At 46.0% G+C, this 27,692-nt stretch overlaps 2 protein-coding genes across 2 annotated transcripts; both read right to left on the bottom strand.

The window, feature by feature from the left end:
- Positions 1 to 865: 865 nt before the first annotated feature.
- On the bottom strand, positions 866 to 4,446 carry LOC126377984 (uncharacterized PE-PGRS family protein PE_PGRS54-like). The gene is made up of 6 exons (XM_050026003.1): positions 4,369 to 4,446; positions 3,017 to 3,253; positions 2,474 to 2,719; positions 2,019 to 2,171; positions 1,487 to 1,710; positions 866 to 916 (listed from the first exon to the last, which is right to left on the bottom strand). Exons 1-6 carry the CDS (start codon positions 4,444 to 4,446, stop codon positions 898 to 900), a joined length of 957 nt encoding a protein of 318 aa, XP_049881960.1. The 3' UTR covers positions 866 to 897.
- A 527-nt stretch (positions 4,447 to 4,973) lies between these two features.
- Positions 4,974 to 27,398, bottom strand: LOC126377983 (RNA-binding protein 25-like). The gene is made up of 16 exons (XM_050026002.1): positions 27,067 to 27,398; positions 25,132 to 25,318; positions 24,453 to 24,649; positions 23,790 to 23,985; positions 23,288 to 23,394; positions 21,445 to 21,638; positions 20,925 to 21,062; positions 20,435 to 20,506; positions 18,486 to 18,656; positions 17,098 to 17,259; positions 16,476 to 17,031; positions 16,134 to 16,266; positions 15,892 to 15,987; positions 6,109 to 6,308; positions 5,680 to 5,835; positions 4,974 to 5,215 (listed from the first exon to the last, which is right to left on the bottom strand). The coding sequence occupies exons 1-16, from the start codon at positions 27,142 to 27,144 to the stop codon at positions 5,123 to 5,125; spliced, it is 2,736 nt and encodes a 911-aa protein (XP_049881959.1). The 5' UTR covers positions 27,145 to 27,398; the 3' UTR covers positions 4,974 to 5,122.
- Positions 27,399 to 27,692: the final 294 nt, after the last annotated feature.

Here is a 27,692-nt window from a genome sequence, read left to right as displayed (position 1 = left end):
TGCTCAACCCGGAGGGCCCCAAGTACAACAGCCGCGGCCACACGTACAAGCCCGAGTACGAGCTGAAGCCCGGGCGGGCGTTTATCGTGACCAAGCCGCCGCGCTTCCTGCTGCCCATCTGCTGCAACTGCTGCCAGAAGTCTGTGCTCGGCTGCGAGTGACGACCACAACACTATTTTTCCTTTTCTTTCCTGAGGCCCAGACATTCTTCTTCTTTGCCGTTGTGTGGCTTTTGCCGGAGTCTGGCGATCATTACGATGATCTTCACAATTAACCAGAGCTTAGTTCTCTACCAACGGTCCGTACCTGTGTTAGGCGTCTTAGTTCATTCAGTCTGTATTCTGCAACTGTGACTCTCTTATATTTAAGGATCCTTTACTGATTAGTGCCATGTTACAGTTGAGTGTTATACTGTGCTTAGTACTCAGGTAGTATAGTTAAATAAATGTTTAATTTCTGTAAGTAAGTAGTTTTTTTTTCTTTTCAAAGTGACTATTAGGAAACCGACTAAGAATTTGAGCCAAAAACTTCAGTGGTTCCAAAAAGTCCCTCTACCCCCATCCATAATAAAAGTGCAACCGTCTCACCGAGGCGCCGACATCGCGCGCCTATCTTTACAACATAAATGTGACAAGAGTCTAATTTTGTCTACAATCTATTGACAAGTGCAGCTTCCAGTGTACTCTGGAGTCAAAAGATAACAGCTACAAAAATCCTGTGAGTACCATTCTCATTTTTATTGGAATGATTGCATTTATTTATTTGTAGAGGTAAACAGGTCACATTGTTTATGCGTGGCAAATGAAACATGTAATAATATGATGTACTTAAAATGTTTTTATTGAATAATGTCATAATCAGATGTAAACAATCGTAGGACACTGTGTCGCTGGGTGTCTACTGCGGCAGGACGTCCCTGTAACACAACACAAATGACGTAGTAACTACCTTAAGCCATGTGTGACACAAATTAAATCCAGGGCCGTCTTTAAACTATTCGAGGCCCAGGGCACGTGGGGTACCATTGATTTTTAATTCACAATTAATAAATACGACCACATAGACGTGAGCGAGAAATTAATTTTACTTCCATTTATCACCGTGACCGAAGTAGATTGGCAATACTGATCACATATACCACTATGTTATCTATTTTGTGCAAAATTGTACAATTTACAACGTTCATTCCCCACACAGCAACGCGGGCCTCCGGCGGCCCGGTACGCGTTCTAATACTTACTTCGATCCGTTCAATTTATCCGATTGGTCCCTGCAATATGCCACAAGCATAATTATTCTTTCCTATCTTAATTAAAGTAGTAACATCGTTTAACTCCGTGTGAAATAGACGGGTTTTGTATGTAACCTCGTCTAGCTTACAAGATCTCTCTACTAGGCAAAGTCATCACGCTGTCTCTTTCAGGGCCACCCTCGACGCCTATGTACCCGAGTTTATATATGTTTACATAAATAGATATATACGTACGGTGCGGGCGGGTCCCCGCTGCGCCTGTTGACCTGCACGATGCAGACTGGCTGCGAGTCACGCGGCTCTCGCGAGTCTCGTGGGTCTCGCCAGTCGCGTGGGTCCCGCGGGTCTCGCGAATCCCGCGGGTCGCGGAGGTCTCGCCAGCTGTACGGATCTCGCCAGCCGCGTTTGCCCCGCTGGTCACGGTCCATGGCGCCCAGCGCCCCCAATGCCGCCCGGTCCTTTAAGTAGCGCATGTAGTATCATGGAAGTTATGCGAAAATTAAGAATGAATTGAAAAGGAAGAAAAAAGAGAAAGAAAGGGAAACACGAAACAGGAGGAGTAGGGCCCTCTGCTAGAAGGTTGTCTGGCGACGTCTTTCTCTCGGCGGTACAGCTTCCGATGTGGTAATAGTTTTACAGCCAGTTACATAATACGTAATTTATTTTGGGACGCTCAAACAGCGTTAGCGCTTCTATAGTTAGCTATATAAGCCAGTTTTGAAGAATAAATATATTTTTATAAGGCGGTGCGATGGACAGTAGTTACCTGCATGGCGTGCAGCAGCTGGCAGGTGGGGCAGGTGTCGGGCGAGTGCGTGTGCACGAGGCGCGGCGGCGCCGGCGGCGGCGACAGCGCCGCCAGCAGCCGCGGCAGCAGCGCCGCCGCCGCGGCCGCGCCCGCGGGGCCGGCGCCGGGGTTCTGGTGGACACCACACGCTAGCACTACCAACACAAGCCACACGCCGCCCCGGCCCATACGACCGTCGCTACCCTCGAGTTACGAACCCATTTCACTTCGTAAGACGTAAGGGGAACGGATATGGAGAGACGTAGAGTAACATAACGGGTGCACACTTGCCGAATAACTGCTTCAGCAGTCGTAATTATAAATAAAATAGAATACCTTCTGTGTGAATTTACTCCTCTAGCTAGATCCCACTGCTTGGCAAAGGCCTCCCCTTGCATTTTCCTGCATTTTTTACGTATAATTAAAAAAAACACCTCGCCGGAGTTCGAGTCGTCGTCGTCGTCGCCCGCGAGGCCCACGAGCCCGCTGAGCGCGTTTAACGGACTGAACCCACTGAGTCCTTTGGGTCCACTGGGCCCGGGTCCGCCGGGTCCACTGAGCGCCCCGCCCCCGCCCGCCCCGGCCGCCCCGTCCTCCCCCGTCACCATGACGACGGGCACCAGCAGCTGCAGCTCGCCGCTCTCCGGCCGCGCACTCGCCCCCTCCACGCGGCGCTCCTCCTGCCACATCACGATACAGTAGACGATAAGCTAGTCCAATGAGATATCTTCTCGAAGCATTAAAATGAAAATTTTGGAAAGAAAATGTATGAAAATAAAATTCAAAAGCATAACGTCGTCAATGAATGCTTCAGCAGGAACGGCAGATATAATTACGTAGTTGTCACTACTTTAGCCTGTAATTAAAAGCTAGACCTGGGAATACGTTCAACTTACTTAAGCAGTTCCTGGAATAAACTTTAAGAAGACCTGTATAGGACTAGTAATATAAGTAGGTAGTTGTTGTATAGAACTCACGCGTTCATTCAGTACGGTGAGCAGCTCGGCGAGCGCGGCGGGCGACTGTATGGCCACGCCCGACAACCCCGACGACCCGGCTGCGCCCGACAGCCCCGACGACGCCCAGCGCGAGGAGCCCCCGCCCCCAGCGCCGCCCCCGGCCCCGGGCGGCGCCCACTGCAGCGGGCCGGCGGGCGGGGGCCGCATCGGCACGAACTGCCCGCCCTGCGCCAACGACAGCAGCACACATTCACCCTGCGCAGCACCCGCACGTTACAGGACGCACGACTTACGTCATTATAGTTAACCATTAGGATTACAATCTCAGATACTCCACTATAAAATTAACCCTGACACCAGGGTGGAGGAGGTTGGTTCTCCACCTCACAACCCACATGATAGAAGAAGAAGACTATAAAATTCATATACTTATCCATATTTTTCGCGTACTTTACGGTGAAGAGAAACATCGTAAAGAAACCCACAAAATAGCCGAGATTAATTTACGAAAAGGGTGTTATTTATTTATTTATTTATTTATAAAAAAGGTACACCAACAGCTTATATAATAAAACATTAAATAAAATAAAAGTTACATCAGGAATTAGACTGTTACATAAGCCAATTATAGGTGCACACAACATTTGCAAAGTAGGACAACATAATCGTTTATTAGATAACTGAATAATAAAATTTAAAAAACAGATAATTAAAAAAATACATAAAAAAGTAAAATATATATTATGCTGGAGGACATAAATATTTATAAATTTTATCCTTATACTGCCTGAGAGAATTGAAAAATAGGTCTAGATCAGGCATTGCGGCACTTAGTTCATTATGAGTCACGCAGATGCGACTCAACGCTGTATGACTACCGACATTGGTTCTGTTAGCAAGGGGACAAAATGTTTTGCTGATGGGCTTTCTAGGTAATGTTCTGGGCACTGACAATCTAAGACGAGAGAGAAGTGGTTCACATCTAATAACTCCATTCACAGACCTATGAAGAAAAACTGCATCATGCACTTTACGGCGATTGTACAATGATGTCATTCCGAAGAATTGCATGCGCTGTTTATATGGACACCTGTGAGAAATCCCTTGGGTGGTAAAGGCTAGACTTCTAGTAAATGCGCGTTGTATAGACTCAAGTCGTTGCGAGTGAACGGCATATACTGGATTCCAAATTACGGACGCGAACTCAAGATGACTTCGAACCAGCGCGTGTTTATGGCTTCCTTCGTAAAAAATATCATATAAATATTATATAAATACGGTTCTAATTGTTGACTTGTAGCTCGGGCCACCCCAACCCGGGAGCGGGGCGTGACTAATGGGATGTCCGCTTAAGCTAGGCACGTGCTCACCAAGGCCAGCAGCAGCCCGCGCAGCAGCGACATGTCTGCGGCCGCCGCGCCGCCGCCGCCTATATACGCCGCACGCATCCGACACGCATTGCACGCGTTACACGCATTACACGCATCCGACACGCAGCCCTCAATCTCGTACACACGTGTACATGTATCTAGTTATCAGCTCAATTATAATTAGTTTTGTAGGTACATTATATCAGTGGTGTACAGTACATCTATTAAGAGTATAGAAGCACTATCTACCCTACAACTAAACGCGAATAATACGTAAAAAATAAAAATATTAAAGGAAACAAACGTAATTTAATATAAGTCATTAGTAATATAGTTTTTCAAGAGTCATGCGAACTTGTATACTCGGAAGCTTCGGTCACTGTCCCACTGCGATCGTCGCCATGTTAAGTAGGTGCTTTCACAAATAGTATAATTATTCGTACTAATTGCGTTCTTTTATGGCTTTTATATTGGGTCGATTGTTTGATCAAAGGTCTTATGTGAAACTTAAATTACGACGCACTATACTCTCTTCGTTGGACTGTTGACAGTCATGCCCGGAAGAGGCATTTATATTGCTAGTATGTCGAAATAAAACGAATAAATAAGTTTGACAATAATATATTTATATTGATACCGGCTATAGCCTCCTGTGGAGGCGCTAAACTTAACGATACACAATATAGCGTCAACAAGCACTCGCTCGGTCAGTCACTCGCTCACTATGTACATGGGGAGGGGGGGGTGTGTGACGTCACTTGGCTAGCCCCGCCCGCTTGGCCTCCAGCTCGTAGATCAGCAGCCGCCACATCTTCACTACGAACACCTCCGCTTCTTCATCTAATACCTGCAATGTTTCACAAACATTTCTTAATCGATTAGCTGTGTCTAACAGGGGAACGTATATAGACTGTTAATGTATGTGTACATTTGTGATGACTGACGACAGATTCTTTCGCGACGGGTAGAGTGTATTGAGGGTGTGGCGAGCCGTCCGGCGCAGTGCCTGTGGTGCATGCTGGCGCTGGTGTGCCACGTGGCTGTGCATGGTCCGCGTCACGTGTTGCGCGTCTGTGGTTGCCTAGTGGGTTCTGAGAGACAGAGCTCCCACCAAAACGAAAAAGAGAGGAGAGGTGTGGATCGATTCCGCGCGTCTCCTCTTCTCGCTTTGGTGGAAAGCTATCCTTACTAGACACTTTTCTGGTATTCAATCTAATTGGTTATGGTTACATAGATAGAGGTATGTAAAATGTAGAGCAGTACTGCAGATGGTGGCAAGTAGCGCGGGTAGAGGTACGTGCGTGTCGTTACCATCTGCACGTCGTCGAGGATGGTCTGCGGCGCGGAGCCGGCCAGCACTTTGCTGCAGATGAAGTCCACCAGCGTAGGCTCGGGCTCGCCGATGTACTCGATGATCTTCTTGTTGATCCACGGCCGGATCTTCTTCTCCATCAATACGCTGTCGATCTGGAACGTGTGCATACATGGTGTTGATAACCTCTCGCGGCCGAGATTTTTGGATTTAAAAGAACATTCAACCTTACTAAAGATGAGGTTATTGCTAGGGACCGTGGGGATGAAATTTATATTTGGCAGTAAAGCCACAATTTGTACTTATTCATGTCGTATTGTATTAGATACGGATGACGAATAAACTGGTCATCCGAAAAGTACGGGGACCGACTCCGAGGCCGAAAATAGTTCTCTAACTCGACTATTGAATGTGTTACGCGCGTGTACCTGTGCGGTGTCGAGCTTGAACTGGAACAGTTGCTCCTTGTGTGTGGGGATCTTGTCGATGAGGCTCTTGATGTGCTTGCGCTTCTCCTCGGCCGAGCGCGCGCCCTCGTCCGCGCCCGAGCCGGCGCCTCCGCCCCCGCCTCGACTCTCACCCCCGCCGCTAGAGCTCGACACTTTTTTACTACGCTTTTCTTTATTTCCTGAAAATATACAAATGCACGCTTTGGATTGATTCCTGTAGAAACACATTTAACCCCTCAGCACCCCCACATTCTATATTGTGGAATTGATGTGGGGCAGTATAGTTACTACACTGCGGGGGTGGTGTGGGGCAGTACAGTTACTACACTGCAGGGGTGGTGTGGGGCAGCATAGTTAGTACACTGCGGGGATGGTGTGGGGCAGCATAATTAGTACACTGCGGGGATGGTGTGGGCAGTATGGTTACTACACTGCGGGGGTGGTGTGGGGCAGTACAGTTACTACACTGCAGGGGTGGTGTGGGGCAGCATAATTATTACACTGCGGGGATGGTGTGGGCAGTATAGTTACTACACTGCGGAGGTGGTGTGGGGCAGTATAAAAGATTATTTTGAAGATGCTAAGAAGTTTAATATTAATAATATTTAGAGAGTTTTGAGGCTATATATTTATTTTTGTTATTATAGTTACTACACTTCGGGGATGGTGTGGGGCAGTATAGTTACTACACTGCGGGGATTGTATGGGCCGCTAGCCACATACACCCTTTACTGCTTGTTGATTGTAGAGATGAATGATAACTCACTGATACTAAAATAGTTCCTTTTATTCGTAAGTACACAGTAATATAATTGATACGTAATTAATGCTATATGATAGAGTGATATGAGTACACGCGGAATGCTTGCTAAACGCGGACTGACTTGTAATGACCTAATTATTACAAAACGTGACAAAAGTGCTGAAAGTGCAATGTGCGGCTGTAGACCGTACATATTCCCGGGCGAGAGAGTCGGGAGATGAAAATGCTGAAATGATGAAAATGATAATGCTTACAAAAATTATACTTAATGCTAACTTATAAATTTCACCCAATTATAATTCATGTCTTATCTGTACTCATAAATTAAATTCAATTTGTACTGTCACTGAACTCTGTTCTTCTTAAATCAGGTGACGTAGCTCTGTCCTTCTTCTTTGTACTGCTAAAGATATTAGTCAAACTTGTAAGCTCGATGTGCTCCCTTGGTGAGTGATTTGTTGCGTCCCTACGAGACGTCGACTGTCGGGGCACTGGTGTGGGCTCACAGCGGGGGTGAGGCTTGGTAACCGACTGTAGGTTGGTGCTCCGGCGACGACGGATGCACCGGTATAAGTATATCACTAGCCCCAATATGCTTCCAAACATTAAGACGTAAATAGCTGTATATTTGTGTATGTCGTGATGTGATATGCTGTTGATAGGGAAATTTTGCGACTTCATATCATCAATCTGCTCCTTGATTTGTTGCAAAGACTTGCTGTGATCACTAATGTTAATCTTTATTTCTGGTACTGAAAAATTCATAATGTAATTGATTGGTGGTATTTCATAATATGCTTCTATGTTTGATGTCGTTTTCATTTCGGAATATCTTTGTTTATGTGAATAGACTGTAAAGTCTTCCCCCTTGATGACGCAGTCGGGTTCCAGTGCTATGACCCCGGCCTTATGGTTGGCTATTTGCATTGCTGTAATTTGATTCTCGCACATGATCCTAAGTGCACACTTCTCGCAACAATAATAAAGATATGTATTTATGTTATTCAATTCTATCCAATTGTTGCGGCACTCTGTGGGACTTGACCGGCACTTGCTTGTATTCTGATCCATGATACACAGATTCTTTTCCGATTTCAGATGATAAATTGGCTTTTTAGAGTGACATAAACGAGTATAATCGTCATACTTCGTACATTGCTGTATATCACTAGACGTCATTGTTATGTAAGTATCCTTATGTAAATTGATTGCTATGAAATCTGATACCGGCTCGACGATGATTGTTCCATTCTCGACCTTCTGTGGTATTGATATAAGGTTGTACAGCTCATAATTTTCTCTGTTTATCAATGGTATTCTTATTTCAAAAAGAAGATATTGTTCCATGATTCTCGCTTTCACTTTCAATAAATGATAAATTTGCTTGACTCCTATCTGTATGTTCTCGATTGGTAGGGACAAATCACGTGCTAATTGCCCTGATATGATATTTAATTGATCTCGTAATTGCTTAGGTGAAAGCAGGTGAATGTTGAACATTCCATGATGGATATCTGTTATCGTATCGATAAGTGTATCTTGAATAGATTTTAATTTTGTCAGCATATTTGTTGCTATGATGGTAGACAGTGCTAGTTCGGTCATAATTTCTTGTTCTTGTAAACTCTTGCTCAAATCATTTGTTGCTTTTGCTAATGTGTTCAGATGCTGATTAATGATTTTATGCTGTCTGTCTATTGCTTCTTCAGTTCTTTTCAATAAATTATACTCTGCTTCTACGACTGATGTCTGATTCTTCCACAAAACTGCTAAATGATTTTGATTTTCTCTAATGAGATCTATATCCTTCTCGTATTGGTCAGCAAATCTTTGATCCAACACTCCGAATAGGCTGTTAGCGACATATCCTACGCCGTCAATAAGACCTCGTCGTGTTCGCGGGCGATCTTCGAGATGCTGGCTCAATAACATGTTGTTATAGTACTCCAACTCATCGTGAGAGTGACGCAGTTGAAGGAGGATGATGTTACATAGCGTTTGTTTTTGCTGTTTTTCACAGATGCTGTTTATTTGCTTTAAATATTTGTCAAACGTCGTTGATCCCTCCCAATAGGGATTCATATCGTAATATACGATGAGTTTCCATTCATCGCGTATAAATTGCATATTTGACATTCGATCGAAATAAATTGGTTTATTTATTTCTGTCATGGTATACGATGGTTTCGTTGCATAAACAGATGTTATAATCACGATAAATGTAATAATTGTTGATATTGCGGTTGATATAAAATTTGCTTTCTTCTTGATGCTCCTTTTTGATTGCATTTCTTTTCTTTGTTGCTTCTCTTCTTTTGTTTGTTTGTTTTTATTAATTTTTTTGTTGTTTTGCGAAGCCTGCTCTTCTGCTAACTCTGGGTTCGTTGTCAATACTGCTAACTTAATCACTGGTCGTTTGATGTAACCGCTCTTTGTTTTTAGAGTAACTACCCGTACAAACCCATCGACTCCGGGGTGTAGCTCGGTAACTCGTCCTAGTGCCCATCTTCCGGCAGGTAGGTTCGGCTCGTGAATGATAACGACGTCATTAATCCTGATGTTTTCTTGTGGTCTCTGCCACTTGTTTCTTGCTGAGAGTTTTGCTAGATACTCAGACTGCCACCTCTTCCATATATCTTGATTAATCTTTTGGAGCCTGTGCCATCTTGTTCTTTCGTCTTCTTCTGTGTCCAGGATAGTTAATATTGGACCGCTGTTAAGGAAATGCGACGGTGTTAGATAATCAATATCATCGGGATCTTCACTGATCGCACAAAGTGGGCGGCTGTTTAGACAGGCTTCGAGTTGGGTGAGTAAAGTGCTATATTCTTCGAAAGTGAGTTTTTGCTCTCCCACCACACGTCGAAGATGATGTTTGAGGCTTTTAACACTTGCTTCCCATAGGCCACCTGCACTCGGAAAGGCTGGGCAGTTGAAATGCCAGTTTATTCCCAACATATTGATTTCATCGTGAAACTCCTCGTTGAATATTTGTTGCAAATGTTCTAATTCCTGCTGTAACGCTCTGTTGGCGCCAACGAAGTTCGTGCCGTTATCGCTGTAGATATGATGAGGCTTTCCACGGCGTGATGACATTCGTTTATAATGCTGTGCTCATGTCAGATACTAATTCGAAATGCACAGCTTTAGTGGCCATACATACGAATACTGCTATGTATCCTTTGCTTGTTTTGCTTCCACGCCCTTTGTTCATTTTTACATCGACGTACCCGGTGAAGTCTACGCCTGTATGATAAAAAGGTCTAGTCGGATTGACCCTCGATTCAGGTAAGTCACCCATAATTTGCTGTTGTTTGTTTGCTTTATGTTTTTTGCACGTTGTACATGTATGTAATCGAGATTTCACGACTCTACACCCACCTAATATCCAGTATTGTTGACTGATATACGAGAGTGTAATCCGAGCTCCCGCGTGAAACGATCGCCGGTGCGCGTCATCGATGATAAGATCGGTTAGGCGGCTGCTGCGTGGAATGATAATCGGGTGTTTCATATTTTCATTTATGTTTGCATGTTTAAGTCTGCCTCCAACCCTCAAAAGTCCTTCCTTATCAAGGAAAGGGTTGAGGCATAAAATCTTGCTTTTATTGTGGATTTGCTTCGCTGATAATAGATTGTCAATTTCCTCCATAAATTTTGTATGCTGTACATATTTGATTAACATATGTCTTGCTGTTGCTAACTCAGTCGCGATTAAGTAACTTGAATGCTCACGGTGACGTTGTGTGAAACGTAACACCCATGCTAGTACGCGTACGGCACGCGTCATACTGCTATGCTTGCTCAGTATGAGTTGTATGACATCATCTTCGTGAGTTTCTCGTACTGTGACGTAACTTTGTTTTGATTTGCGCACCTCTTGACTCGTGACGTACAATTGTTTATCTGCTCCATTTTGCTCGTCAAACTTAGGCAGGAAACTTGGCCCAGTCCACCACAATGGATGAGACCTTAATTGTTCTGCTGTTATGCCCCGACTAGCACAATCAGCTGGGTTGTCAGCTGATTTTACGTAGTCCCAGGTATCTGCTGCCATGACCTCTTTTATTTGCTTCACTCTGTTCGCTACGAATGGTGTCCATCGGTTCGTATCTCCTTGTATCCAGCCGAGAACTGCTGTCGAATCACTCCATCCGAACACTTTGATTTGATGTCCTGCTAACGCTTGTTGTATCTTTTTGATTAATAGTGATAGTAAATGTGCTCCACTTAGCTCTAGCCGAGGCAAAGTGAGCTTTTTGTTTTCGGGGACAAGTCTTGTTTTCGCAGCGACGAGTGTTATTTTGCTGCCGATTTTACAATACACCACACATGCGTATGCTTTTTTCGAAGCGTCGCAAAAGCCATGTAACTGTATGATATCATGTTCACTGCTGCTATACCATCGTTGTATTCTGATATTATTGATATTTTGTAGATCTGCTCGTATTTTTTCCCATTCGGCTCTGACGTCATTAGGAAGCTGGTCATCCCAATTTATATCTGCTAGCCAAACTTTCTTAAACAAAAGTTTTAATTTTGCTGTAATCGGAGAAAGCCACCCGAGGGGATCAAATATTTTTGAGATATCTGATAATAACGATCGCTTTGTTTGCTTTTCAACAGGTGTAGTTGTGTCTACCTTTAATTGGAATGAGAATTGATCTTCCTTTGGATGCCATTTAAGTCCGAGCGTTTTGGTTGATTCTGCTTGTTTGAAATCGAATGCTGATTGATCTGCAACTGCTGTGTTGATGTTCTCAAGTAATTGTGTGCTGTTGGATGACCATTTACGTAAATTGAAACCACCAGACTTTAATAAGTGAACCAAATCTGCTTGTAACTGTTTCACAGATGCTAATGTAAAGCTCCCACTCACCAGGTCATCCATGTAAAACTCTTCTTGAAGGGCTGTAGCGGTTCTGCTTTTTGAATACTTATAACCCTCGTCCATAGCCAACTGTTTTAAAGTCATCATGGCTAAGAATGGTGCTGCTTTCATGCCATATGTGACTGTCGTGAGCTGGTATTCACGAAGTAGTTGATTCGGAGCACTCCTCCATAGTATTCTTTGATAATGTTGATGCTCTGTGCTGCAAAGTATCTGCCGATACATTTTTTCAATATCGGCCGTATAAGCGTACTCATATTGCCTCCATTGTAAGATCAAAAGCATGAGGTCTTGCTGTAAATTCGGGCCTCTTTTCATGAGATCATTTAAAGTGTGCCCGGACGATGTTTTTGCCGATGCATTAAAAACTACGCGCAAAGCTGTAGTAGTAGAATCGGCGCGTTGCACGCTATGGTGAGGTAGGTAATAACTCGGTGTCGCATTGCTAGTACATTCAACCATATGATTTAATGACTGATATTCTTGTATAAATTGTTTATATGCTTGCGCTAATTCCTGCTGTTTGTTAAATTTTCTTTCTAATTGTCGAAATTGTGCTAAGGCCATTGGTTTTGATGTGCCCAATTTTGCTTCGAAATCTTGTGCAAATGGTATTTCGACAATGTAACGGCCTTCTTCGTTGCGTTTAGTTGTATTTTTGTAGTGCTGTAGACATTCTAAATCCTCTTGTGACATATTAGAATTTTCCACAATGTCTTCAGTTGTCCAGAACTTTCGTAATTCGTCAATGTTATTAATCACAACATTGCACTGCAATGTTTGCACGTTTCCGCATAAAATCCAGCCTAAACGTGTTTGCTGCGCGACTGGTTGCGATTTTTCGTGTCTGATGATACCTTCTTGGATGATATTTGAATACACTTCCGCTCCAAGCAAAATGTCAACTGGGCGGCTTATTTGAAAGTCTGGATCAGCCAAGGCAATATTATCTAAAAATGTCCATGATAACGGCTTCTTAAATGATGTGTTTGGTAAATTGTTAATTAAATTGCGCATGATATACACATCGGTATTAAATGTGTAATCCCCTTGCATTGCTTGACACGCGACATGCATAACGCCTTTGCAATTATTTCCTTGTGCTCCGACACCGAATACGACACCTTTGCATCGCTCACGCGGTAATTGCAACATTTGGGCTGCTTTTTCTGTGATAAGGGATACTTGCGATCCCTGGTCAATAAGTGCTCGTAAAGTTATCAAAGAACCATCGAATGATTTTGTTTTAATGAGTGCTGTTGCTAACAGAGTTTCTGATAGATCTTCTTGAGACACATGACTGTTGTTTCCTTTCCTGTTTTCGGAGCCGACGTTCGGAACCATGTGTTTGCTCGTTGATGCATATGCGTCGTGTAGCAACGTATTATGATCGCCGTTGCACACGCGGCACCTTTTTTCCGAATAACATTCTTTGTTATGTTCGTATAAACAATTTTTACATAAATTGTATTTCGTAACTGCTTTCCGTTTTGCTTCAGGATGTAATTCGAGAAATGCTTTACACCAATATAATTTGTGATCTTCGTCACAATGTGGACATTTATATGATGTTTGATTCGATTTTGTAAATGAATTAGAATAAGTTTTATAATTCATATTTTGTTTCGTGTTGAATGTTTTGTACGTTTGATGTTTTTTGTTTGTTTGTTGTTCTTGATGATTTGTCTTTGCTAATTCTGGTTTACGACGAGATGATTCCCATGATACGAATTTGCTCTCTAAAAAGTCTAGAAATTGCGCAATGCTCGGTAACTCACGTGGCTCCTCTAACGAGTCTAAGTAGTCATTGTGAGTTTCTGCATCCAATTTCTGCGACAACAGGTACACTAGTATCGGGTCCCACGACGAAATATCTACACTTAGATTTTTGATGGCGTTTAGACATTCTTTTGTAGTGTCGTGGAGCTTCTTCACTGATGCAGATGATAAATGCTGAGTGATGGGCACGCTGAGTAATGTACTGAGATGAGATGAGAAAATCAACTTTTTGTTATTAAACCTGTGATTGAGTATATCCCAGGCAGTAGCATAGTTGTCGGTGCTGATTGCTAAGTGCTGAATGAGTTTCTCAGCTTCTCCTTTCACTTTACTCTTGAGAAACTGCATCTTCTGCGCATTCGAAAGAGATGTGTTTGAATGTATTGTCTCAACAAACAAGTCTTTAAATGACGTCCAATGCTGGTAGCTGCCGCTGAAAATCGGAATTTCAATCCTAGGCGTCGTAGTTTCTCTGTGTGATGCTGACCACATCTTTGTGTTAATTTTTGCTTTCATGCCACTGTACATCAGTTCACATGTGTTGTAAGATGTTTCATATTGCTCATCCTTTTCATCGAGGTAGCTATCAAGCTCCCAATGAAGTGAATCTACTGCTAGCCATCGAGCTTCTAACGCTTTTAAAGAATCTTCATATTGCCACTTCTCTTTGATAGCTTCGATATCTATAGTTGACGCAGTTCTTTCAAATGCTTTAAAATTGCTCCTTTGCTTACGCATCATCTCGTCAGTTTTGCTATTTATACCGACATTTGCTGTTTTCGGTAAATTAAGGGTTAAAATGGAAGTCCCCTGTTTTGTTTTGGTCTGGTCGTTGTCGCTTGATAAGTTCGACGAAGTGCCAGCTTTGGGGGTCGATTCAAACACGAGAACGGGTGGTCTTAATGCTGGTGTCGACGGTTGCCTTTCTTTAGTTAAGTAATCCATAAAATGTTCCCTAGTAGATGTATAAAACTGTTTGGTTTCCTCGAAAGACTTATCTGTAAAATAGCGATGTCCACGGTCTCCGTGCTCGCTCAACTGCTCGTGGTTGGTTTGATATTCTCTCCAATAGTTGTCCAAATCTGCAACTCTCTTCTGGATTCTTTCAGGTGTTTTCCTTTCTGCTGAATCCTTTTTAAAGTTGACTAATTGTTGGTTCATTGCTTGCATAAGCTGATATTGTTTTTGTGTAAACTCCTCCATGATAAAAGGATTTGAAATACTCTTGCTAATGTTCTGTTGCTGTTATGGTGCTGCTTGTTTTTGCTAAATTGCTTGTTTAATGCTATGCTTGCTAATGTTGAATGTTTTTGCTTCTAGTACTTGCTTGTTTGATATTGCTGTTTGTCTGGTGTTCTTTGTCCTCTGTACCACATATGCGCCTTCTCAATCGAGTTGGTGAGACCCGCTTGTGGGAGGCCAACTCAACCGATTCGCTGCCGCACAAAGACACACTTAAACACCATCCGGCTCGAAGGACCAAAAAGATGTATGGGCCGCTAGCCACATACACCCTTTACTGCTTGTTGATTGTAGAGATGAATGATAACTCACTGATACTAAAATAGTTCCTTTTATTCGTAAGTACACAGTAATATAATTGATACGTAATTAATGCTATATGATAGAGTGATATGAGTACACGCGGAATGCTTGCTAAACGCGGACTGACTTGTAATGACCTAATTATTACAAAACGTGACAAAAGTGCTGAAAGTGCAATGTGCGGCTGTAGACCGTACAGGGATGGTGTGGGGCAGTATAGTTATTACACTGCGGGGATGGTGTGGGGCAGTATAGTTATTACACTGCGGGGATGGTGTGGGGCAGTATAGTTATTACACTGCGGCGATGGTGTGGGGCAGTATAGTTATTACACTGCGGGGATAGTGTGGGGCAGTATAGTTACTACACTGTGGGGATGGTGTGGGGCAGTATAGTTATTACACTGCGGGGATGGTGTGGGGCAGTATAGTTACTACACTGCGGGGATGGTGTGGAGCAGTATAGTTATTACACTGCGGGGATGGTGTGGGGCAGTATAGTTATTACACTGTGGGGATGGTGTGGGGCAGTATAGTTATTACACTGCGGGGATGGTGTGGGGCAGTATAGTTACTACACTGCGGGGATGGTGTGGAGCAGTATAGTTATTACACTGCGGGGATGGTGTGGGGCAGTATAGTTATTACACTGCGGGGATGGTGTGGGGCAGTATAGTTATTACACTGCGGGGATGGTGTGGGGCAGTATAGTTATTACACTGCGGGGATGGTGTGGGGCAGTATAATTATTACACTGCGGGGATGGTGTGGGGCAGTATAGTTACCTATATTGTGGGCGTGCTGTGGTGGCGGCACATCGTCGTCGTCGGCCGCGAAGGCCGCGTGCACGCGCCTCACGCGGTTGCCCGCACCGGGCTCCCCTGTTGACACACAGTGCGACCGAGTCAATATACGGGTTCAACAAAACTAAACATGATTCTTATAACTTCTCGAAAGAAATTACATAAGTAGGGCAGAGTTAAAGAATAGTATTGGTAAATCGGCCCTCGTCGCACGTAAGGGGTACCTGCGGCGTCCTTGGGGCTGAGCTTGGACTGCTTGAAGCTGATGGTGATGGGCGAGGCGGGCGCCGGCGTGGCGGCGCGGGGCGAGCTGCCACCCGATGCCGGCCGCGGGGGCGTGGCGCCGCCCGGGGAGCTCTGCGGGCAACAATGCGTAAAGAAGCTAGATCTGCGAGGAACTATAATTGGCTTTCTGTTTTTACCATAAGTTGCTACTAAATTAATTATAGCTGTTGTTTCTCCGAACATTAAATAAATAAATAAATACAAGTCGGTGTGGAGGGGTCAAAAGGAAAAGAAACTTGACAACGGAGTATTCGTCGACCTTATGGAAAAGTCGTCGTTACCTGCGGCGTGTCGCCCGCGTGGTCGGACGCGGGCTCGGGGTGGTCGTGGGGGTCGCGGGGGTCGCGGGCGTCGCAGTGGTCGTGGGCGTCGGGGTGGTCGCGGTGGCGGTGGTGGCGGTGGTGGTGCTTGTGGCGGCGCTCGGGCGGGTCGGGCGGCGGCGGCGTGGCGGGCGGCTCGGCGTCGGAGGAGTCGATGGGCTCGGCCTCCTTGGGCAGCTGGCGCACGGCGGCGGCCCGCAGCTCGCGCTCGCGCGTGCGCGCCGCGCGCAGCCGCGCCTCCTCGCGCGCCGCCTCGCGCGCCGCGCGCCGCGCCGCCTCGCGCGCGCGCTGCTGCTCGTGGCGCAGCGACGCGTCCACCAGCAGGCGCGGCCGGTACTCGGCGTCCAGGCGGCGCCGCTCGCGCTCGAAGGCCGCCTCGGCCGCGGCGCCCGGCCCGCGCTCGGCCAGCACGCGGCGCCGCAGCGCCTGCAGCTCGTCGCGCTCGCGCGCCCGCTCGCGCGCGTCCAGCGACGCCTCGCGCACGCGCAGCCCCAGCCGCCGCTGCAGCTCCTTGCCCCTGCGGACACGCCCGTCACTACACGCCCCGTCTGCGAGCCTGTCGCCGCCCGGTCGCGCGCCTTACTTGTAGTACTTGTGGTCGTCCCGCTCGTCGTCGTAGTCCTCGAGGAACTCCTTGAGCCGCTTGGCCTCCCGCTCCCGCTCCTCCTCGCGGCACCGCTCCCGCTCCCGCTCCTTCTCGTACTCCTTGGCCTTGCGCCGCTCGCGCGTCTCCCACACGCGCAATCTGAACCGAACACGTCACGTATATTGTAACATTCTACTTTACATTTTGTTCTTTGTTACAAGTTATTATTTACATAGATTAGTATATGCAATAAAATACAGAATGTAATGACTCCATGGATTTCATTTTTAAAGGATAGTGCGGAGCCGCTGTCTGATTTTGCAAGTCAACAAGGAATAAAGTTTACGTTTATACCTACTTACGCTCCTCACTTCGGCGGCATCTGGGAAGCCGGCGTAAAGTCAGCTAAACATCATCTCAGACGTGTCATTGGCAATAGCCACCTAACTTTCGAAGAAATTTCTACTTTGTTCGCGCAAGTGGAAGCTATATTGAATAGTCGTCCCTTGTGCCCCTTATCTTCCTGTCCTAATGATTTCCTCTCCCTCTCTCCAGGGCACTTCCTAATCGGAAGACCGCTGACTGCGCTGCCGTCACCGAGCTTTGAAGATTGCAATGAATCCCGACTGCAACGCTATAATCGCCTGCAGATGATTCGCCACCACTTTTGGCAAAGATGGCAGCGAGAATACCTCTCAGAGCTACAGCAGAGATTTAAATGGAAGGCCAATATGGATAAGTTAAGCGTAGGAGACCTGGTTCTACTCCAAGAAGACAACTTACCTCCATTGAGCTGGCGACTCGGTCGAGTTCTACGTTTATTCCCGGAACCAGATGGAGTATCGAGAGTTGCAGATGTCAATACCATTAAAGGATGCGTGCGAAGACCTCTCGTTCGTCTGTGCCCATTGCCAACCACTGAAGAACTTCGGGGTTGAAAGTCGCCTTTCAACGAGGCGGGAAGATGTTCAGGCGCACACTCCATTAGCGCCTTGTCATTATTTAAGAGCAACGCCACACAAAAACATCGCGTTACTTTGCATCAGGAGCAAAAACTGCATAACGACACATCTCATTCGACCGTCATTGTGATAGGACATACGACAAAGTAAACTTATTTCAATCGCATTATATATCGTTTCAATTGCCTCCACTTATGTTCTAAAACAACGTTTATATCATAGTTTATTTTAATTAGACGATATACAGAAATTGTTCTTTTTATGACGCTGTGTGTATAATTTAATTTGTGCCGCCGTTGGAAGTCATTGACCTTTCATTCATATTAGTGGAAGCCTTGACATCGGAACATCGTCTGAACGCGTCGTGTACTGAAGGTGTTCGACTACGAACGAAAACACCGAGACGGAACGTCAGCAGCGCACCTCTCCTGGTAGGCGGCCTCCTTCTCCCGCGCCTTCTTCTCCCGCCGCTTCCTCTCCCGCGCCTCCTCCTCCAGCTCCCTCCCTCGCCGCGACTCCACCGAGCTGCGCTCCCGCTCCCGCTCCCGCTCGCGTTCCCGCTCCCGCGACCGCTCACGCTCGCGTTCGCGCTCTCTGCAACCGAAACACACATTTATGTAGTCATGAACAATAAACACTACATTTTTTAATAAAATAAGAGTGGTTTCCTATTAAACAAATCTACTTCCTAATAAATGTCAAAAAAAGAATTTCCCAGTTTGAGACTGTACGCCACCGCACGTGCACCACATCACAGACGTCATAGAAAAACGTGTCAAAATTATCGACCTACTTTTTTCGTTTTCATTGATTAAAATTCATAAATAAGTTAAACAGAAAGAGGAAAATGCTTTTTATTCGTTTTAAAGCCGTTTTTAATGAGCAATTAGCGTTTCATAATTTGACTGCCCGATAATAGATATCCCTCGATTTATTTTTAGTTATTTTCGACAAAAAGTCCCGTGTTTATATTTCTGTAAAATAACGTTAAGTCTGACGTTCTTTATCGTAACTCGTTCAACTTTATCGGCACCTGTAAGATGCACACACACACACACACCACACGCACACATGTAACCGTATCAAAACATTTCCATCGCCTCCTTAAGGATGGTTATGAAATGAAGCTCCCTGTCGTTCGTTAACAACTGACACTGACTTCAAACTGAAGAGGGTTCATAAAAGCGGGCACATCGTCGTGGGAATTGTCGTCGTTCTAAAGGATGGCACGCAATGGGGCCCCTAGCACGAGCGCCGCGTACCCCGGGGCGGGCGCGGCGGGGGCGGCGGGGGCGGCGGCGCGGCGTATCTCGTGGCGCGTGCGGATGTAGGGGTGCAGCGGGGGCCACGCGGCCGGGGGCATGGCGCCGTGGACGCGCTCGCGGCTGCAGCGACGGGCTGCGCCTGCGGGCCGCGTGTGTACGGGCGGCCGGCGCTATCGCATTTATTGCCAGATTCAAATTTCCTTTATCTCGGTACATTGTGCAAGTTTTACAACCGGCGCTCGATAACTGCGGCGGCGAGCCGTCACGCTCGACGACTTCCTCGAGACATATTGACCGCTGTGTAACACTACGCTGTGTGACGCCTTATTATTCGTATTCCGAAACGAATAGTTAGAAAATCGATTCGAACATCGATCTGACCCGTACCTGATTTTCGTCATTTTATTATTATTTTCAATTTCAAAAGCAACGTCCGGGTTTGCCGACCTAGTGACCGCAGACAGTCAGTCGAAGCAATTATTTCGGGAGGAAGTATTCCCGATGCTCCGTGCGCTCCCATCCCTCAGGGACCGAGCCGCTGGAACACTCCTAGGACACAGACATGCGCCGTTCACTCTCATTCATTGTAGTATCGACTAACTAATATTCGACGTATACAATAGTTTGACACTTGGAATCACAAACGGTTTGTCCTTGAAAGTGATAATGCTCTCTGGTGGTTGTAGTGGTAATGCGCAATCTGGTGTAATGGTAATCTGGTGGTATATTTCCCTGGATTTGATCAAAAATCTGCTATTTCTCCAGTACATGCGTTTAGGAAAATATAAAATCGAAAAAACACTGTGGTAGTCAGAAGTACATCCACCCCAAGGTGAACCGTGGGTACTTGGTTCACCGAGCTTCCTGTTAGATCGTCCCGCCACCTACAATGGTCCGCCGACCCTGTACCCGCTAGCTGGCGCTGTCGCCGCACGCAGCGAACATCAAACGCCCACACTGGCCAACCAGCCCCTCGTACCGCGCGTGTGTCCTACCTCTCCCTGTCCCTCTCCCGTGTCCTACCTCTCCCTGTCCCTCTCCCGTGTCCTACCTCTCCCTGTCCCTCTCCCGTGTCCTACCTCTCCCTGTCCCTCTCCCGTGTCCTACCTCTCCCTGTCCCTCTCCCGCTCCCTCTCTCGCTGCTCGCGCTCCCTCTCCCGCTCCCGCTCACGCGCCTCTCTGTGTGCAATACATTCCATCATTTTAGTCTACGCGACATCTCAAAATACATCAACAACACATAAGAGAATAGTAAAATGATTTTGTCATTTATGACATTATGCGAAAATCAATGTCAGTACAGTGCTTCAATTTACTGAATGTCCCTCGGCAATCAAGCACTATAAATGAAAGTGAAACGTAATAATTTTAATTCAAAAATAAATTAATATAATTGATTATTTGAAAATTAGATTAAATTAAACATTTTTGTTTAGATTTTCAACAATCATAAAATAAATCAATCATAAATGATAATGATAAATCATTGTCATTTTAAAAAGTTTAAACGTCTCGTCTCTGCGGTTACACGAAAGTTTTAAATGAGGATCTAAAGAGGAATGAATGAATGCATTCGCCAACGAGTACACAAGCTAACCTCTCCCGCTCCCGCTCCCGTTCCCTCTCCCGCTCGCGCTCCTTCTCCCGCTCCCGCTCCCGGTCTCGCTCGCGCTCCTCCCGCTCCCGCTCGCGCTCCCGCTCCCGCTGCTCCCGCTCGTCGCGCCGCTCCCGGCTCCTGGACACGGACACACACGTGTATTCATTACACCGACAAACTTGACACATTCAAAACGATACGCCGACATTGGCTGATTCCTTACATCGTCTCTTCTCTCCTCTCGGTTTCGGTGGAAACCTATCTTTATACCTCATTAAACGTAACATGATTCGAATGACAACAGGACAGGGATATAGAGGATAGTCTAGTACGAAAGAGACGAGGGATTCATTCATTTTTCTTCTTGTTTCGTATGGGTTGTGACATGAATGACCGACGATCACATCCACCCTAGTGTCAGGGTTACTTTTGAGCCGACATGGCTCATATGACAACGATGTATACTTACTTAGGTGACGTCATTTTAATCATGTATCGTTTGATGTGGCAAGCTACTCACCGGGAGACGCTCCTCCTGCGTCGCTCCTTGTCCCTGTCGCGCTCGCGGTCCTTGTCCCGCTCGCGGTCACGCTCGCGCTCCTTGTCGCGCACGTCCTTGTCGCGCGCGTCCTTGTCGCGGGGTACGTCCTTGTCGCGGGGCGCGTCCTTGTCGTCCTTGTCCCGCTTGCGCCGCACCACCACGTCCGCCTCCTCCTGCGGGGCCCCGCGCTGTAGCCGCCGCCCGCCCGCCCGGCGACACGCGAGCCGGCGGGCGGGTACAGCAGTACATCACTAATAAACACCCGCTGTCCGGTTTAAATATGCTTTCCTTAAATATGCTGACATCCTTGTCGAGAAAACACGATCAATTTCGCTTTCATATCTTTACTATTTCTAAGAACTGCGAGCAATCGAGCTTATAAACTGTAACTGAATAAGCATATTTCAATCGTCCAGCGAGATTATTAGATCGCGGCGTCGCGCTCACGGACACTTTGGTATCGCTCAATAGCAGTCTAGTCTACGATTGAAAATCGAAAATCAAAAGAGGTTACAAGGTTGTGTGTGCGTGAGCGCGCGGCGCGGCACGAGAGTGCTCCATACGGCGCTGGCTCGGCAGCGCCCGGCCCCGGGCCCCGGGCCCCCGCCCCCCGCCCCCAGCCCCTCGGCCCCCCGCCCCCGCCCCCGCCCCCGGCGCGGCACTTACGCTCAGGGCCGTCCCGCGCTGCGCAGTGCCGGGCCGCCGCGCCGCCGCCGGCCGCTCGGCGCCGCGCTACGCCGCCGCCTCCGGCCTCCCTCGAGCACCTAGGTCCCACTTTACCTGTCTGCGCGAATACGAGGACGATTCACTCGAACGAGTGACTCACGCCACAGCTCCGATCATTGGCCGATTTCACGCAACTAGTTCGACGGATTTCGTCATCGTATTCGCATTATTTAATCCCGTGGAGAAGTTTCCGATTAAATCATATTCTACATAATAAATATTCAAGAAAGGAAAATAATCAATGTGTCGATACCAGCGACACGGGCCTGTAATTGTGTTATGAAACAAAATACTAGTGACCTGCGAATGAATTAGGAAAGGATGACGGATGATAGTCGTCGGGCGGCGAGCGCCACGCGTGCAGCCAGCGTCTACTAGGGCCATGTACGAACCGCGGCCTGCAGGCGTGTCCCTGCCCACAGGACGCTCGGCGCCGCGACTCGCGTGACACTTGTATCGGACGTCAGTCACCTTCACTCTATTTCCATACATTCTCAGGCAAACGAAAGCTCACTCAAGAAAACGCGTGTCCCATATTATAAGAGACGATTTGAGCGGTTCTACCACTGAATTGCAGGATATTTAGAAAGAAAGAAAGAAAAGAAAGAAAGAAACATTTATTATTTTTATATCCCTTCCATCGTTGTTTTCATCCATCAATGCACTCATATACATTTCACAAAGATACGGGTTCTAATTTTGCATAACTACGTCGATTATAATGTAATGATGTTGATTGTAGTACAATCGACAAATTAATGTCATTAGCGCCTGACGTCGATTACTCGGTGGCAACCCATATACTTCGACAGTCGTACTATAGACGCGCAGCTATAGAACAACAAAATTAGGACCCAAACTTTGCGATCACATCGAAGACAACAAGAAAGTGAAGTGACTCACCAAACGCAGGTGACCGAAGTCCAATATAGTCAATAGCCATGTGTAAGGTGACGCAAGTAAGACACGTATACTGGCGGTGATGGTGGCCCAAGGCACGTGTGAGACTTACCGCCGGCGCGCGGCGGCTGGGCGGCTGGCGCCACCTGCTATGTGTGGGCAAAGTGTCGTGAGGCAACACTGGAGCGGGGGTTACCTTCATGCTCTCGCGGAACTTGCCGATCTCGCGGTGGATCACGTCGCGCTTCTCCTCGGAGATGTCTGCTTCTTCGAGCACCTTCGCCGTCTTTGATATCGCTTCCTCTGTGGATTAATGAGAGCGTTGTTTAAAATGTAAAATTACGTTGCACAGACTGAAAATGCGATCTACGCCGTGACTTGGTGTTTATATTGACCCGTCAACCCCATTGTCACTTACCAACACAATATGTTACCTATCATCCAAAAAAAAAAAACAATTTAGGACAAGATATTTTTTAAATTAAAAAGTAGGTCTTCCGACTACAATCTCATCTGATGATAAATGAGGATGAAGAAATGCTTCCTTCTGAAAAAGATTTTGAGAAGGAAATAGACAATCTCAGTTTCCCAATTAACAATTTAAATTCTAAAAACGATATAGGTCAGTCATACTCATAACTGTAAAGCTAGAAGCGTGCATGTCATCAGGTCACGCCCTCGGCGTACACGCGCGATACCTTTCTGTAGCTCCTCGTAGTTGTTGATCTCGTGCTGGTAGTCGGCCATGATGGCGGCCAGGCGGCGCTCGGCGGCCTCGTCCAGCGCCCGCTGGCGGGCGTCCAGGTAGCCCTCGCCCTCCGTGCCCGGCGCACGCTCCTCCAGCGACAGCCGGCTGCGCTGCTCGTTCTTGTACGCGTCCACCAGCGCTTGCACCTGCAAAGGACATTGCCATAGAGGCAGCCAATCAGCTCGCGACACCAAACTCTTCAGGACCCCGATACCGACCCCGCCGGCGTGATCGACGATTTCCCTCAATCAGGCCTGTTGTCTTAAACGTTGTACCGGGTGAGAGCCTTCAACGCTCCCCATTTGTCCGGCCAAGTAGTTAATGCCATCTGCGGCGAATCTACAATAAGCCACGTCAACCGGACATTAGCATCAGTGTAGCGACAGTCAGACAGTAACCTTGGCGACATCGGTCATTGGGCTTCCACCCCACATGAAAGAAGTTTAACAACCAACCACTTCACCAGGGTGGTAGTAGTCGCCTCGCTTCCATTGTAAGAGATCACTCTGTGACAGACAGTCATTTATTTGGTTGGGTGCACGACATTGACTAAAAAGTAACAGGACATAGTCAGCCGGCGCCTCAACAAGCGACAAGTGGAGGGGCAGCATACCTTGCCGTCGGTCCTGGCCACGAGCGCGCGGCCCGCCACCGGGCGCTCGTGCAGCACCCGCACGCAGCGCAGCGCCGCCTCCACGCCGCCGAACTCGCAGAACCCGAACGTGGACACGCGCTTCCACGACACCACCGGCCCGCACGCGCCCAGCAGCGCCCGCGTCATGGCGTCGGGCGCGCGGGCGCTGATGTTGCCTGCACACACGCACAAGCTCATTGCTGCTGCAGCCGGGGACAAGCGCCGCCCTCACACCGGGCCACACTTACTACACTTACAGGCATTTATTCAATTATTATTACCTCTTCATTCCTTGGTCATGATTACTGGTGCTAAACCCTGCCATTACTACTCTTAGTCATGTAGATTAGTTACTAAAATTACATTAAACAACTAATTGCCAAAACAATGTTATACAAAGTGTGCTTTGACCACAACCCTCAAAGACAGACTACCGGTAAGTATAATGCAAGTTATCTGATTTGTATAATCATGTGGACATTTAAATATTTGATAAATTGGTAAATTGACTAGCAAATCTTGCAATTGAGCCCTTTAAGTCCACCAGTTGTTGTTGCTGCAGTCAAAATCAGCTGTGAAGCATTACCCAAATCAATAACTATAGTTGAAAACCCATACAATACATAAATGTTTAAAGTTATCAGCTATGGGGAGTCACCTATGAAGACAGTAACGGGCGTGTGTTCGGGCTGTGAGGAGCCGTTCCTGGTGGGCGCACGCGAGATGACTGCTTTGCCCCCACCCCCGCCTCCACCGCCGCCCCCGCCGCCGCCGCCGCCCGGCGCCGGCAGCAGGGCGCCCCGCGCCGCTCCCACGCCGCCACCGCCATACGCGCCCACCATCACCTGCTCCACAAATACCATTATATAAAGTAACTAACATCCCAAAAAGAAGACACAAGTCCATTTGGTTGAGCGATCCATATGACGGTAGGTACTATTGATCGTAATTGTGTAATCCCCCTGACCCTACAGCCTATTTAGGTACTCTACTTAAAGTAACAGTGTCTCCTTGTTCTGGATTAAAGCTCATGTGGGGCTGTTTTTCTCAGTGTGGTTGAAGTGTTCAAGACAATCCGCAAGCTGACTATCACCAAGGAGTTGACCCAGGCTCTAAGGGTGCATAGTGGGTTCTACGAGTTTTTGACTTGCTTCATTGCAAAAAGAAACCAGTGTGTGCCTGCGACCCTAACTCCGTGGAGTTCCCTTTTATCTGCTTGTAGAGTGCCCCATTTATGGTAAAGACAGATTCGACCTAAAGCAGCTAACTGAAAATAAGATCAAAATAAGAAATTCAGGACCAACTCGTCACTGACAAGAAAAATTTTAAAGCTTTTGTTGACTACGTAACTGAAATTGTGAAATTTGTAAACAAGAAAAATGGTGGAAGAACGGAGTCACCTAAAACAAGCATATCTATGCTTAAAAGGTGGCTCCAAACCCAATATAAACTATGAACCAAAAGATACTGCAATAAACCTTTTTTTTATTTATTTATTTAGTTAAGGAAATAATTATTTTGTAGTATATTTTGCCATATACATATATTATAAAATAATCATACTGTACTATAGAATGCAACTAGAATTAAGTTTCTTTGAACATAAGAAACAACTGTTACCTATTAAGACATAGAATTAAGAACATTGTACAATGAAATACCTCAAAGGTGTAACCTTTTGACAAAATACCCCTTGTGTCCACCTCCTAGAAATAAGAAATAGATTAGGCAAATAGGTATGCAAAGAATGACAGATGATGAATGAAAATGTAAAAGGCCTAAAACAAGAACAAGAACTAGTATAGTAATAGAGGACTGGAATGCATGCATGCCGAGTGTAGGGCCCTATTGGGCAAATAGATAATAAGACAACTACCCGAAAGATGTTATGTATGTAGTTGTAACAAGGTCCATGCCTATCCTGTAGGCTGGGGGACGAGAAAAAAAAACTGACTTCACATCACAATTTTCAACCCTAAGCTACACCAACTAACATTAGCACTCATTTATCAATTTCAATAAAGCAACCAAATAGTTGCATTATTTTCTTTATAATAAAATAATAGAAGTGAAATACAGTAAGGTTTATATAGGACCAAATGATAATGTTAATTATTTACAAAAGTAAACACATTTGCTTACAAAGTATAGATTTTATGCAACTTTCTTGTAATAGCTACCGAAATGTCCCAATAACCGCAATGTGAGAGGATGGAATTAACACACTTAACATATAACATATCCTCATACAATAGGGATTCCAGTACATTGTTTGTTTATAAACTGATATTATTGGCAAATGTTCAACTCATTGCACACTCGCTGCACTCCACTGAATGATTGTCCAGCAGAACCGAACACTGCCAGCCATAAACACTAACAACAAGTTGTTATTGATTTAATAGATGATGATCATCAAATATAACCGACATCTTCCTTTTACTACTTTAAATAATTATTAAATAATATGAACGGTGCCGCTATATGTGTCGGAAATGCTCGTGTATGAAAATAACAAGGATAACATGATTTCATGAGGCGGCAGGCCTGTCCCCTACGAAGGTGAGGTTATGTGCAAATTTGACAGACTTACGTGTGTGGCCATTGGCACAGTGACGACGCCCGGCGCCAGTCCGTATGGCACCAGGGGCGGTCGTCCCGGGAACGACATCACAAGGTGCTCCAACCGCCTACAATTTGCTCACAATTCAACAGTTTCAACACTGCTACAAACACAAATCCTATTCTATTTTACAAAGGAGAAATGCTTTTTTAAAATCTGGTTTTCATAAAATTAAGTTCACAGCGTTATATTAACTAAATAGTAACACTAAATAGACATCATAAATTCTTTAAATTATACTATAATTCACAAAAATCTTACACATCAAATCACTGACCGCCATGTTTGAAGAGGTAACATCGGCGGCCATGTTGATTTTTTTTTTAAACGTAATCAGCTTCATAGTGTTGTTCCAATAAACCGGTAACTACCAGTTTATTGACCGAATCATAAAAATACAGTGTAATGCAGTTAACAGAAAGTACTGTTTTCAAATTATATCATATACCTCCCACTGCCATGGAAGCACGTCCAGTCCACTGCTGAAATGATGGTGTATTACGAAATTTATCAGCAACTCCAAGTACATAATTACTAGAGATAGACGTGTTGCAGCTGCTTGGCTGCTCCAAATTATTCGGCTACAGATTACAGAG

The sequence above is a fragment of the Pectinophora gossypiella genome, chromosome 25 (assembly GCF_024362695.1).
Source record: "Pectinophora gossypiella chromosome 25, ilPecGoss1.1, whole genome shotgun sequence".
Taxonomy (NCBI): domain Eukaryota; kingdom Metazoa; phylum Arthropoda; class Insecta; order Lepidoptera; family Gelechiidae; genus Pectinophora; species Pectinophora gossypiella.
The sequence above is the reverse complement of the archived record's forward strand: the minus strand, read 5'-3'. Positions and strand labels throughout refer to the sequence as shown.

What these genes read in the sequence shown, in the direction of transcription:
- LOC126377984 (XM_050026003.1), bottom strand. Translation starts at nt 4,446, where the DNA reads ATGCGTGCGGCGTATATAGGCGGCGGCGGCGCGGCGGCCGCAGACATG. An exon ending in GCGGGCTGCTGCTGGCCTTG is followed by an intron (nt 3,254 to 4,368) that starts GTGAGCACGTGC and finishes GGTGCTGCGCAG; the next exon opens with GGTGAATGTGTGCTGCTGTC. An exon ending in TCACCGTACTGAATGAACGC is followed by an intron (nt 2,720 to 3,016) that starts GTGAGTTCTATA and finishes GTGATGTGGCAG; the next exon opens with GAGGAGCGCCGCGTGGAGGG.
- LOC126377983 (XM_050026002.1), bottom strand. Translation starts at nt 27,144, where the DNA reads ATGTCGTTCCCGGGACGACCGCCCCTGGTGCCATACGGACTGGCGCCG. An exon ending in AGTTCCGCGAGAGCATGAAG is followed by an intron (nt 21,639 to 23,287) that starts GTAACCCCCGCT and finishes GGGGCCCCGCAG; the next exon opens with GAGGAGGCGGACGTGGTGGT. An exon ending in CGCAGGAGGAGCGTCTCCCG is followed by an intron (nt 21,063 to 21,444) that starts GTGAGTAGCTTG and finishes GTCCGTGTCCAG; the next exon opens with GAGCCGGGAGCGGCGCGACG.